Genomic DNA, 16,359 nt, shown 5'->3' on the forward strand with positions numbered 1-16,359 from the left:
ACACACACACATACATAGATAAACACAAACACACACATATACACAGATAAACACACACACACACATATACACAGATAATCACAAACACACACACATACACAGATAAACACAAACACACACACATACATAGATAATCACAAACACACACACATATACACAGATAAACACAAACACACACATATACACAGATAAACACAAACACACACACATATACACAGATAAACACACAAACACACATATACACAGATAAACACAAACACACACATATACACAGATAAACACACACACACATACACAGATAAACACAAACACACACATATACACAGATAAACACACACACACACATATACACAGATAATCACAAACACACACACACATATACACAGATAAACACAAACACACACACATATACACAGATAAACACACACACACACATACACAGATAAACACAAACACACACATATACACAGATAAACACAAACACACACACATACACAGATAAACACACAAACACACATACACAGATAAACACAAACACACACATATACACAGATGAACACAAACACACACAAATATACACAGATAAACACACAAACACACACACATATACACAGATAAACACACACACATATACACAGATAAACACAAACACACACACACATACACAGATAAACACACAAACACACACACACACATACATAGATAAACACAAACACACACATATACACAGATAAACACACACACACATACACAGATAAACACAAACACACACATACACAGATAAACACAAACACACACACACATACATAGATAAACACAAACACACACACACATACACAGATAAACACACAAACACACACACACACATACATAGATAAACACAAACACACACATATACACAGATAAACACAAACACACACACATATACACAGATAAACACAAACACACACATATACACAGATAAACACACACACACACACATACACAGATAAACACACAAACACACATATACACAGATAAACACAAACACACACATATACACAGATAAACACACACACACACATACACAGATAATCACAAACACACACACACATATACACAGATAAACACAAACACACACACACATATACACAGATAAACACACACACACACATATACACAGATAAACACAAACACACACATATACACAGATAAACACAAACACACACACATACACAGATAAACACACAAACACACATATACACAGATAAACACAAACACACACATATACACAGATAAACACACACACACATACACAGATAAACACAAACACACACATATACACAGATAAACACACACACACACATATACACAGATAATCACAAACACACACACACATATACACAGATAAACACAAACACACACACATATACACAGATAAACACAAACACACACATATACACAGATAAACACAAACACACACACATATACACAGATAAACACAAACACACACACATATACACAGATAAACACAAACACACACATATACACAGATAAACACAAACACACACACATATACACAGATAAACACACAAACACACATATACACAGATAAACACAAACACACACATATACACAGATAAACACAAACACACACACATATACACAGATAAACACACAAACACACATATACACAGATAAACACAAACACACACATATACACAGATGAACACAAACACACACAAATATACACAGATAAACACACAAACACACACACATATACACAGATAAACACACACACATATACACAGATAAACACAAACACACACACACATACATAGATAAACACAAACACACACACACATACACAGATAAACACACAAACACACACACACACATACATAGATAAACACAAACACACACATATACACAGATAAACACACACACATACACAGATAAACACAAACACACACATATACACAGATAAACACAAACACACACACATACATAGATAAACACAAACACACACACACATACACAGATAAACACACAAACACACACACACACATACATAGATAAACACAAACACACACATATACACAGATAAACACACACACACACATATACACAGATAATCACAAACACACACACATACACAGATAAACACAAACACACACACATACATAGATAATCACAAACACACACACATATACACAGATAAACACAAACACACACATATACACAGATAAACACAAACACACACACATATACACAGATAAACACACAAACACACATATACACAGATAAACACAAACACACACATATACACAGATAAACACACACACACATACACAGATAAACACAAACACACACATATACACAGATAAACACACACACACACATATACACAGATAATCACAAACACACACACACATATACACAGATAAACACAAACACACACACATATACACAGATAAACACACACACACACATATACACAGATAAACACAAACACACACATATACACAGATAAACACAAACACACACACATACACAGATAAACACACAAACACACATATACACAGATAAACACAAACACACACATATACACAGATGAACACAAACACACACAAATATACACAGATAAACACACAAACACACACACATATACACAGATAAACACACACACATACACAGATAAACACAAACACACACACATACACAGATAAACACACAAACACACACACACACATACATAGATAAACACAAACACACACATATACACAGATAAACACAAACACACACACACATACACAGATAAACACAAACACACACATACACAGATAAACACAAACACACACACACATACATAGATAAACACAAACACACACACACATACACAGATAAACACACAAACACACACACACACATACATAGATAAACACAAACACACACATATACACAGATAAACACACACACACACATATACACAGATAATCACAAACACACACACACATATACACAGATAAACACAAACACACACACATATACACAGATAAACACACACACACACATATACACAGATAAACACAAACACACACACATATACACAGATAAACACACACACACACATATACACAGATAAACACAAACACACACATACACAGATAAACACAAACACACACACATATACACAGATAAACACACAAACACACATATACACAGATAAACACAAACACACACATATACACAGATAAACACACACACACATACACAGATAAACACAAACACACACATATACACAGATAATCACAAACACACACACACATATACACAGATAAACACAAACACACACACATATACACAGATAAACACACACACACACATATACACAGATAAACACAAACATACACAGATAAACACAAACACACACACATATACACAGATAAACACACACACACACATATACACAGATAAACACAAACACACACATATACACAGATAAACACAAACACACACACATATACACAGATAAACACACAAACACACATATACACAGATAAACACAAACACACACATATACACAGATAAACACACATATACACAGATAAACACAAACACAAACATACACAGATAAACACACACACACACACACACAGATAAACACAAACACACACACATATACACAGATAAACACAAACACACACATATACACAGATAAACACAAACACACACACATACACAGATAAACACACACACACATACACAGATAAACACACACACACACACACACACAGATAAACACAAACACACACACATATACACAGATAAACACAAACACACACATATACACAGATAAACACAAACACACACACATACACAGATAAACACACACACACATATACACAGATAAACACACACACACACACATACATAGATAAACACAAACACACACATATACACAGATAAACACACACACACACATATACACAGATAATCACAAACACACACACACATACACAGATAAACACAAACACACACACATACATAGATAAACACAAACACACACACATATACACAGATAAACACAAACACACACATATACACAGATAACCACAAACACACACACATACACAGATAAACACACAAACACACATATACACAGATAAACACAAACACACACATATACACAGATAAACACACACACACATACACAGATAAACACAAACACACACATATACACAGATAAACACACACACACACATATACACAGATAATCACAAACACACACACACATACACAGATAAACACAAACACACACACATATACACAGATAAACACACACACACACATATACACAGATAAACACAAACACACACACATACACAGATAAACACACAAACACACATATACACAGATAAACACAAACACACACATATACACAGATGAACACAAACACACACAAATATACACAGATAAACACACAAACACACACATATACACAGATAAACACACACACATATACACAGATAAACACAAACACACACACACATACACAGATAAACACACAAACACACACACACACATACATAGATAAACACAAACACACACATATACACAGATAAACACACACACACATACACAGATAAACACAAACACACACATATACACAGATAAACACAAACACACACACACATACATAGATAAACACAAACACACACACACATACACAGATAAACACACAAACACACACACACACACATAGATAAACACAAACACACACACACATACACAGATAAACACACAAACACACACACACACATACATAGATAAACACAAACACACACATATACACAGATAAACACACACACACACATATACACAGATAATCACAAACACACACACACATATACACAGATAAACACAAACACACACACATATACACAGATAAACACACACACACACATATACACAGATAAACACAAACACACACACATATACACAGATAAACACAAACACACACACATATACACAGATAAACACACACACATATACACAGATAAACACAAACACACATATACACAGATAAACACAAACACACACATATACACAGATAAACACACACACATATACACAGATAAACACAAACACACACACATATACACAGATAAACACACAAACACACATATACACAGATAAACACAAACACACACATATACACAGATAAACACACACACACATACACAGATAAACACAAACACACACATACACAGATAATCACAAACACACACACATATACACAGATAAACACAAACACACACACATATACACAGATAAACACAAACACACACATACACAGATAAACACAAACACACACACATATACACAGATAAACACACAAACACACATATACACAGATAAACACAAACACACACATATACACAGATAAACACACACACACACATATACACAGATAATCACAAACACACACACACATACACAGATAAACACAAACACACACACATATACACAGATAAACACACACACACACATATACACAGATAAACACAAACACACACATATACACAGATAAACACAAACACACACACATATACACAGATAAACACAAACACACACACATATACACAGATAAACACAAACACACATATACACAGATAAACACAAACACACACACATATACACAGATAAACACACACACACACATATACACAGATAAACACAAACACACATATACACAGATAAACACAAACACACACATATACACAGATAAACACACATATACACAGATAAACACAAACACAAACATACACAGATAAACACACACACACACACACACAGATAAACACAAACACACACACATATACACAGATAAACACAAACACACACATATACACAGATAAACACAAACACACACACATACACAGATAAACACACACACACACACACACATACACACAGATAAACACACACACATACACAGATAAACACACACACACATACACAGATAAACACACACACACACACACACACAGATAAACACAAACACACACACATATACACAGATAAACACAAACACACACATATACACAGATAAACACAAACACACACACATACACAGATAAACACACACACACATATACACAGATAAACACACACACACACACAGATAAACACAAACACACACACATATACACAGATAAACACAAACACACACATATACACAGATAAACACAAACACACACACATATACACAGATAAACACAAACACACACATATACACAGATAAACACAAACACACACACATACACAGATAAACACAAACACACACATATACACAGATAAACACAAACACACACACATATACACAGATAAACACAAACACACACATATACACAGATAAACACAAACACACACACATACACAGATAAACACAAACACACACATATACACAGATAAACACAAACACACACACATATACACAGATAAACACAAACACACACACATACACAGATAAACACACACACACACACACATATACACAGATAAACACACACACACACACATACACAGATAAACACACACACACATACACAGATAAACACACACACACATACACAGATAAACACACACACACACACACACACACACACATACACACAGATAAACACACACACACACATATACACAGATAAACACACACACACATACACAGATAAACACACACACACACACACACACATACACACAGATAAACACACACACACATACACACAGATAAACACACACACACACATACACACAGATAAACACACACACACATACACACAGATGAGTGTGACCCTGATCCCTATATGCAGATATTAGGTGAGGGTCAGTGGGTGTGGTATAGAAAGTGGGTCAGCAGTGAGGTCACTTAGTGCAGATATAGCTCGGAGTGAGGAAAAAACACATCTAGCCAATCCAGTGACCAGTTTGTGTAAAATGGAACACTTTTCATGAAGGACATTGTTGAAGGTCACATTAGTGGCTCAGGCTCTGTGTTTGTCCACCATGAAGGAGAAGATCTGGAGCTCTTACCTGCAAAACACTCCCATTCCTTCCAGCACATAGCACTGGCCTCCATTAAAGCAGTAACTGGTGTAGAGGTCACACAGTGATTGGCACGATCCGTTCCTGTAAACGAACCCCAGAAGACACCGGGTGTTCTCCACCCTGTCCGTGGGTCCTGACCGCTCGTCCGCACCAGGCGCTCCATCCTTGGGAGTCTGAGAGCGAGATCCTGCCTTCTTGACCTGCTGAACATTTTCATCCTCCATGTCTGGTGTGGAGCGGTCATCATCTGTGTAGCTCTCGGTGGTGGAGTAGTCGGGGGACAGATAGTCATAAAAATCTGACAGTGTCCAGGAGGTGGGATCTCCACCCTGAACCTCCTGAGGTGGGACTTCTATCTGGTGCTGTTGGTCAGCTTCGGAAAAGCTCACTTTAATGATGGGGCTGGAATCATCCGGATCGCTGACCAACAGCGATTGCTCATGCGAAGGAGAACGGCTGTTGAGATCGAGGACGCTTCCATCGGGCTGTAGATATTCGGTGAGCCAGCGAGGAGCGTTGTGGTTAGGGTTGTCCTCTTTAAAGTCCAGAGGGGCTTTGCCGCGAGACATGGTGGGTAGACTTGCACCCATACCCCCTACAGCCTGCTCCTGCTCAGCTGATTCAGATCTGACCACATACGGCCTGTCCTCACTCTGTCCACTGCTCCCAGGCTTCACGCTGCCTCTCCTCTTAACACCATGGAGCTGAGGAGAGGAAATGGGAGGAGCTTCAGCCTGAAGTGAAGGATTATGCTCCGTCGCATTAGAGGCAGCGTCAGAGGAGTTGAACTGAGGGACAGTGGACACCACTGAGCTTCCTGCAACACAAGACACACACACAAACATCTGTTTATACACACACACTACACAAACTCCATCTAACAACACACACACAAACATCTGTTTATACACACACACACTACACAAACTCCATCTAACAACACACACACACAAACATCTGTTTATACACACCACACACTACACAAACTCCATCTAACAACACACACACACAAACATCTGTTTATACACACACTACACAAACTCCATCTAACAACACACACACACAAACATCTGTTTATACACACCACACACTACACAAACTCCATCTAACAACACACACACACACACAAACATCTGTTTATACACACACACACAAACTCCATCTAACACACACACACACAAACATCTGTTTACACACACACACTACACAAACTCCATCTAACAACACACACACACACAAACATCTGTTTATACACACACACACTACACAAACTCCATCTAACAACAACACACACACAAACATCTGTTTATACACACACACTACACAAACTCCATCTAACAACACACACACACAAACATCTGTTTATACACACACACACACTACACAAACTCCATCTAACAACACACACACACAAACATCTGTTTATACACACACACACTACACAAACTCCATCTAAGACACACACACAAACATCTGTTTATACACACACACACTACACAAACTCCATCTAACAACACACACACACAATACACACCACACACACAAACTCCATCTAACAACAACACACACACACAATACACACCACATACACACACAAACTCCATCTAACAACACACACACACACAATACACACCACACACACACACTACACAAACTCCATCTAACACACACACACAATACACACCACACACACAAACTCCATCTAACAACAACACACACACAATACACACCACACACACACACAAACTCCATCTAACAACAACACACACACACAATACACACCACACACACACTACACAAACTCCATCTAACAAGAACACACACACAATACACACCACACACACACTACACTAACTCCATCTAACAACAACACACACACAATACACACCACACACACACTACACAAACTCCATCTAACAAAAACACACACACACAATACACACCACACACACACACAAACTCCATCTAACAACAACACACACACACAATACACACCACACACACACACTACACTAACTCCATCTAACAACACACACACAATACACACCACACACACACTACACAAACTCCATCTAACAACAACACACACACACACACAATACACACCACACACACAAACTCCATCTAACAACAACACACACACAATACACACCACACACACACACAAACTCCATCTAACAACAACACACACACACACACAATACACACCACACACACACTACACTAACTCCATCTAACAACAACACACACACAATACACACCACACACACACTACACAAACTCCATCTAACAAAAACACACACACACAATACACACCACACACACACACAATACACACCACATACACAAACTCCATCTAACACACACCACACACCACACACACAAACTCCATCTAACAACAACACACACACAATACACACCACACACACACACAAACTCCATCTAACAACAACACACACACACACAATACACACCACACACACACTACACTAACTCCATCTAACAACACACACACAATACACACCACACACACACTACACAAACTCCATCTAACAAAAACACACACACACAATACACACCACACACACACACAATACACACCACACACACAAACTCCATCTAACAACAACACACACAATACACACCACACACACACACAATACACACCGCACACACACACAATACACACCGCACACACACTACACACAAACTCCATCTAACACACACAATACACACCACACACACACTACACAAACTCCATCTAACAACAACACACACACACAATACACACCACACACACACTACACAAACTCCATCTAACAACAACACACACACACAATACACACCACACACACACAAACTCCATCTAACAACACACACAATACACAAACTCCATCTAACACACACAATACACACCACACACACACACAATACACACCACACACACACAAACTCCATCTAACAACAACACACACACACACAATACACACCACACACACACAAACTCCGTCTAACAACAACACACACATCACACCACACACACACTACACAAACTCCATCTAACAACACACACACAATACACACCACACACACACTACACAAACTCCATCTAACAACAAGAACACACACACCATACACATCACACACACACTACACAAACTCCATCTAACAACAACATACACACACAATACACACCACAATCACAACACACACACAAACTCCATCTAACAACAACACACACATCACACCACACACACACAATACACACTACACACACACAATACACAAACTCCATATAACCACACACACCCAATACACACCAAACACACATTACACAAACTCCATCTAACAACACACACACACACACAATACACACCACACACACACACAATACACACCACACACACACACACAATACACACCACACACACACACACAATACACACCACACACACACACACAATACACACCACACACACACACACAATACACACCACACACACACACACACAATACACACCACACACAGACATCAAAAAGCTCATCAGCCAAATAATGGCTTAATTGATTTATTCCCTTCCCTGTGTCCTGAGGTCCATGTCAATGCTCGATTCTGACCTACTTACACACTTACACACACACACACACACACACACACACACACCCTCATGTCTCTGAGCCTGTATTTCCCACCAGTGTTTGCTGTTCTGACCATCTTTACAGCAGATTACCATCATCATCATCATCATACTGTCTAGTGTTCTTCATCATCATCATCATCATCATCATTATCATCAGAACAGAAAGGGGGGGGGGAGCGAAAGAGAGAGAGAGAGGGAGAGAGAGAGAGAGAGAGGGAGAGAGAGAGGGAGAGAGAGAGGGAGAGAGATGGGGGCTCTTTTTTTTCTCACACACACACTGGTTTCTAAGGAGTGCCCCCTCATCTGAAAAGCCCTTGCTGAACAGAAGCTCTTCTGTCCTCTCATTTCATGTGGCCTCTTTCATGTGTGTGTGTTTCCCACCATCTCTCCTCACACTTGGGATTAGTGAGTGTGTCTATCTTCACAGCGTCTCTCTACATCTTATTATTATTACATCACTAGTGCACTCATTCCCATGCAGGATCATGCCCCAGGGTCACAGGACCGAATGAGTCTGAGGAATCCTGGATGTCTATTATGGAGTGATGGAGGATGAAGCCAGAGATAATGTGCATCCTTCTGTCCTTAATGAAATGCTGCTGAGGCTCTGAGAAGAGTTGTTGTAGTGTTTAGTAACCAGGGCAGGATGTTGTGAGGAAAAGCCAGAGCGAGGATGAAGAAAAGATCACATTTACATTCAGTTCTGCTGCAGAGACTGCGCTGAGCTCCCTGCTCCCTGCTCATTTATTTATTTATTTCTCTGTACAAGGCCTTAAACAGTACAAAGCTCACCAATGTAGAGTTATTACAGAGAAACACTGAACACTTGACCACACTTTACTGAATATCAGCTCAGAAGTGTGAACGCTGATGACACCATCACACATCTGAGTGGATTAACAGAGTGTGTGTGTGTGTGTATGTGTGTGTGAGGGATACATGAGTCTGATGCTCACTGCTGCTCTCTGAGGATTAGATTTAACTCCAGAGAGTAAAAACACAGAAATGAGTGAAAGCATGTGAGAGAGAGAGAGAGAGAGAGAGAGAGAGAGAGAGAGAGAGAGAGAGAGAGAGAGAGAGTGTGTGTGTGTAGTCTGGGGGTCACTTACAGTCCAACATTTTACACAATGGGGTAATCACCCAGCTGAAATTATACACACACAATTCTGTAAATCCATCAAACAACAAACACCAGAAACATCACAAACATCACAAACACCACAAACATCACAAACACCACAAACATCACAAACACCACAAACATCACAAACACCACAAACATCACAATCACAAACATCACAAACACCACAAACATCACAAACACCACAAACACCACAAACATCACAAACACCACAAACATCACAATCACAAACACCACAAACATCACAAACACCACAAACATCACAAACACCACAAACATCACAATCATCACAAACACCACAAACATCACAAACACCACAAACATCACAAACACCACAAACATCACAAACACCACAAACACCACAAACATCACAAACACCACAAACACCACAAACAACACAAACACCACAAACACCACAAACACCACAAACACCACAAACACCACAAACATCACAAACACCACAAACATCACAATCATCACAAACACCACAAACATCACAAACACCACAATCATCACAAACACCACAAACATCACAAACATCACAATCATCACAAACACCACAAACATCACAAACACCACAAACATCACAAACACCACAAACATCACAATCACAAACACCACAAACACCACAAACACCACAAACATCACAAACACCACAAACACCACAAACATCACAAACACCACAAACATCACAAACACCACAAACATCACAAACACCACAAACACCACAAACATCACAATCACAAACATCACAAACACCACAAACATCACAAACACCACAAACATCACAAACAACACAAACACCACAAACAACACAAACACCACAAACACCACAAACATCACAAACACCACAAACATCACAAACATCACAAACACCACAATCACAAACACCACAAACATCACAAACACCACAAACATCACAAACATCACAAACATCACAAACACCACAAACACCACAAACATCACAAACACCACAAACATCACAAACACCACAAACACCACAAACATCACAATCACAAACATCACAAACACCACAAACACCACAAACATCACAAACACCACAAACATCACAAACACCACAAACATCACAAACATCACTGCTCATCATCCAGAAAAGATCCATCTACTATAGAGCTCTCACTACAAACCCTGCAGAGCCATGGGACAGGAGAGAGAAGAGACTCCTCACCAGACTGCTTCTGAACCTCAGCTCACTAACACACACCATCACACTTCTACATCAGGAGCAGCTTCACAACACAACAACCAGACCTCACAACCTGTAACACTACAACAACTACACTACATCGCCCACAGAGAGAGAGAGAGAGAGAGAGAGACAGAGAGACAGAGTGAGTTACACCTTTATAACGCCATTACATCTCTCTCTCTGCTGTGTTATAATGCAGTGTTATGAAGGCTCCCAGCCTGTTATCCTGAGCTGTGTTATAAACAGGACGTTGGCATCGGTCACACCGGACACACACACACTGTGAGGACAGACCTGCTGTACAGTCCTGCCAAATGCCTCTACCCTAAGCTCCCTGTGTGCTTGTGCCTTCAAAGGACTAGAATCCAAATATATTGGCACCCTTCATAATAAGCAGAAGTGCTAGCATGTGGTAAATTATGCACTACATTAAACAGTGTTATATTCAGGACTCATGGTTCCAGTTCTCATAAGTGCTGAAAGTCAGGGCCATAAATATTTGTGAACTGTGAAAGAAAGGCCAGAGCTCTAGAGTCTGCATGATTGTGGCGAGTGTGGAAGGTGCTCAGTGGGTGTGCAGAGCTGTAGCAGGTCCAACAGGTTGTGCAGCTCTAGGGTTAGTGTTAGCATCCCACAGGTTCTTATCAGCCCACATTCCGAGCTCCAGACGGCCGCACTACACACCACACTAGCGCTAACGCTCTAACACTAATCCGCTCTGACAGCCTCCGCTGTTCACAAACCTCAGTGGCAGATTGAGCCACTGTGGTGTGCCCAAGTCCACGGGATGGGGGGAGAAGTGGGGGCAAGCCTACATTCAGCTGATGTAAATATAGTCATTATGTGGACATTATTCAGTGTAAGTGTCTAATCCTGCTGAAGACGATTATTTATCCTTTATTATTCATGTAAAACTGTAAAGCACCATTTTCTTCAGAAGCAGTACATTTACTGTCTTTAAGATAAACTCTTTTTAATTAATCATGTTTAAATGCAAATCTGTGTGGTAGATTTCTTGTGAAATGCACATTACTTGCATACATTTCTCTTTCTGGGATATTTCTTTACCAAGGTGTCCACTACAGTGTTGAGTGAAAAGGACAAACTGGATCTAACTGGGACTGGGAAACCAGCAGAAGCCCAATGTACTGCTGAAGAGGATAAACACACTGGACTGTGAAGTGTGAGAAACTGAAGCCCTACTCACCCTCCATTGGCTGTGTTCTTAAACACTGCATGCCAAATACTGGAGGAGGAACAATGAAGCTTCCAGTAACCCCAGATAGACTGCTGTCTCACTCATGCTCATCATCCAGTCACGCTAAACAAACTATGGAAACTGAGATGGTGAAGTTCAGGAAGCTACACACAAGCCAGAGCTGAAGCCTACTGAACACTTATGGGAAGAGCTTCAGTGAAATTTTTATATATATATACACTTGTTTTATATTTACATGACCTGGAAACTGTAGCCAATAACATAATAATAACTAGGACACAGCTGAAAAAACTGACCCGTCTGTGATTTAGCCCTTCGGCACCTCTTTGGGAGAAAAGCATTAATCAAACGTATAGTTTATACACATCTCTAAATAGTGGCTTGATCGGTTAGATGCAGAAAAACACGAAAAGGTTTGGAGTCTTTACCCTGAGGGATCATTTTGTGCTCCCAGCTTTCAGAGTACATTACCTTTTATGGAGTTTTGTGGGCGTTACCATATGCAAGTTAGCTGTGCCAAGAAAGTGTTTGTGTAAACCAACCAACTGTTCTACTTTATATACCATAAATAAAACAGTTGGTTGGTTTACACAAACATTTAAACACAACTTTACTGAAAGATCGATCAACAACAATCTCAGTCTATGTGCTTGTGAGTGAGACAGTGTGAGAGACAGACAGGTTATAATGTGGTGTGTGTGTGTGTTAGGGTCACTTCTTACCGTGTGTGTAGAAAGGAAGCAGGTGGAATAGCATAAGGCTGGACTTCAGCACAGTGAAGCTCGTACACGTCATCTTCTTACAAAAGTACACAAGAGTACACTATACAACTACACAACACACTCTTCTATCACACACACACACACACTTTCCTCCTGCTGTCAGTCAGGCCTCTTCCCTTCCCTCCATCACACTCTTCTCTCTCTCTGGCTTTGTTTTGTCTGGATCTCACTCCTCAGGAGAAAGTCTTCTGGTCTCAGGATCTCTGCTCACACTCTCATCTTCACCTTCCTCTCTCTTCTTCCTTTACACCGTGACCGCCCTGGGAGAAAGACGGCAGTGGCTGATGCTGGGAAATAAACAGACACAAGGCTGCATCCCAAATGCGTGTGAGCCAAGTGAAGGGTGAGGAGTGAAGGCTAGTGCACCATGAGCGCTGCACTGACCAATCACAAGCAGGATGCACTGGGATTTGGCCAATTCCACCACTACCACCCCCCTCCCCATTCCCATTCCACTGGATGGGCACACAACACACGTGCACGTGAAACACGCGCGCACTCGAGAGAACAAAAGGACTGTGCGCGAGAACAAAAAAAAGACTGCGCAAGTCCAGCACAAGACTCCGAGAACAATCAGATTTTCTGTCTTCTATCGAAACACCGGAACGAGAGCAACGTTACAGACTGCTTCAGCTTTATGTTCATCATGTGCTGAAAAAGCAAGTAGCATCTCTCTGTTTCTAAAGCGCGCACACATTAAATGTGTAGCTCTGGAGGAAATCGTGTATTGGATTTACTGGGATCGAGCTTGTGACCTCAATTCAGCTCGTTCCCCTAAACCAGTGGTTCTCAAACTTTTTGAAAGCATGGCACCCCTTTGTAGTGTTTTTTCCCACGGCACCCCAACCCAATTAAACTAAATGTACATGCGTATATACAAATATAAAATTAAATCCAGATGAGCAAACAAATGAAGCATAAACAGCAACATGAATGTACCGCGCTGAAGTTTGATATCCAGACATTAGACAGACATTCGGAAGCGCCAGTTTAGGAACCGTCGACAAATTTCTGTACGACTGAAATGTGGTACTTGTTACTTAACTGACTACGTTCCCCAGTTATTCTAATTTCTTCTTAAATATACATATGGCATGCGGCATTGCAAACAGCATTTGTTTATTTATAAATAAAAATTGAATTAATAGATAGTATTAATTATGTATCATGTGAATTAATTTGCTATCATTAATTTATTTTTTAATAAAAAAAAAAAACTATTTCTTCAATAGCTTCTAGGTCATGTGACCCTATGACCCAAATCTAGTACCAAA

At 39.7% G+C, this 16,359-nt stretch overlaps 1 protein-coding gene across 6 annotated transcripts in view; it reads right to left on the reverse strand.

Annotated features, from left to right (window-relative positions):
- The window catches only part of cspg5b (chondroitin sulfate proteoglycan 5b), a 45,892-nt gene extending 30,415 nt beyond the window's left edge, over positions 1-15,477 (reverse strand). For 2 of the 6 annotated variants that reach the window (XM_058377416.1, XM_058377413.1), the window contains exons 1-2: positions 15,026-15,473; positions 7,078-7,909 (exon numbers count right to left, since the gene is read on the reverse strand). In XM_058377416.1, coding sequence (XP_058233399.1) covers positions 7,078-7,909; positions 15,026-15,098 — 905 coding nt within the window. In that variant the 5' untranslated portion in view covers positions 15,099-15,473. Of the gene's footprint in view, positions 1-7,077; positions 7,910-15,025 lie in introns of all 6 variants that reach the window. The other 4 variants (XM_058377417.1, XM_058377414.1, XM_058377418.1 and 1 more) reach the window with 4 other exon arrangements.
- Between the last annotated feature and the right edge of the window lie 882 nt (positions 15,478-16,359).

Source organism: Hemibagrus wyckioides, linkage group LG24 (genome assembly GCF_019097595.1).
Source record: "Hemibagrus wyckioides isolate EC202008001 linkage group LG24, SWU_Hwy_1.0, whole genome shotgun sequence".
NCBI lineage: Eukaryota > Metazoa > Chordata > Actinopteri > Siluriformes > Bagridae > Hemibagrus > Hemibagrus wyckioides.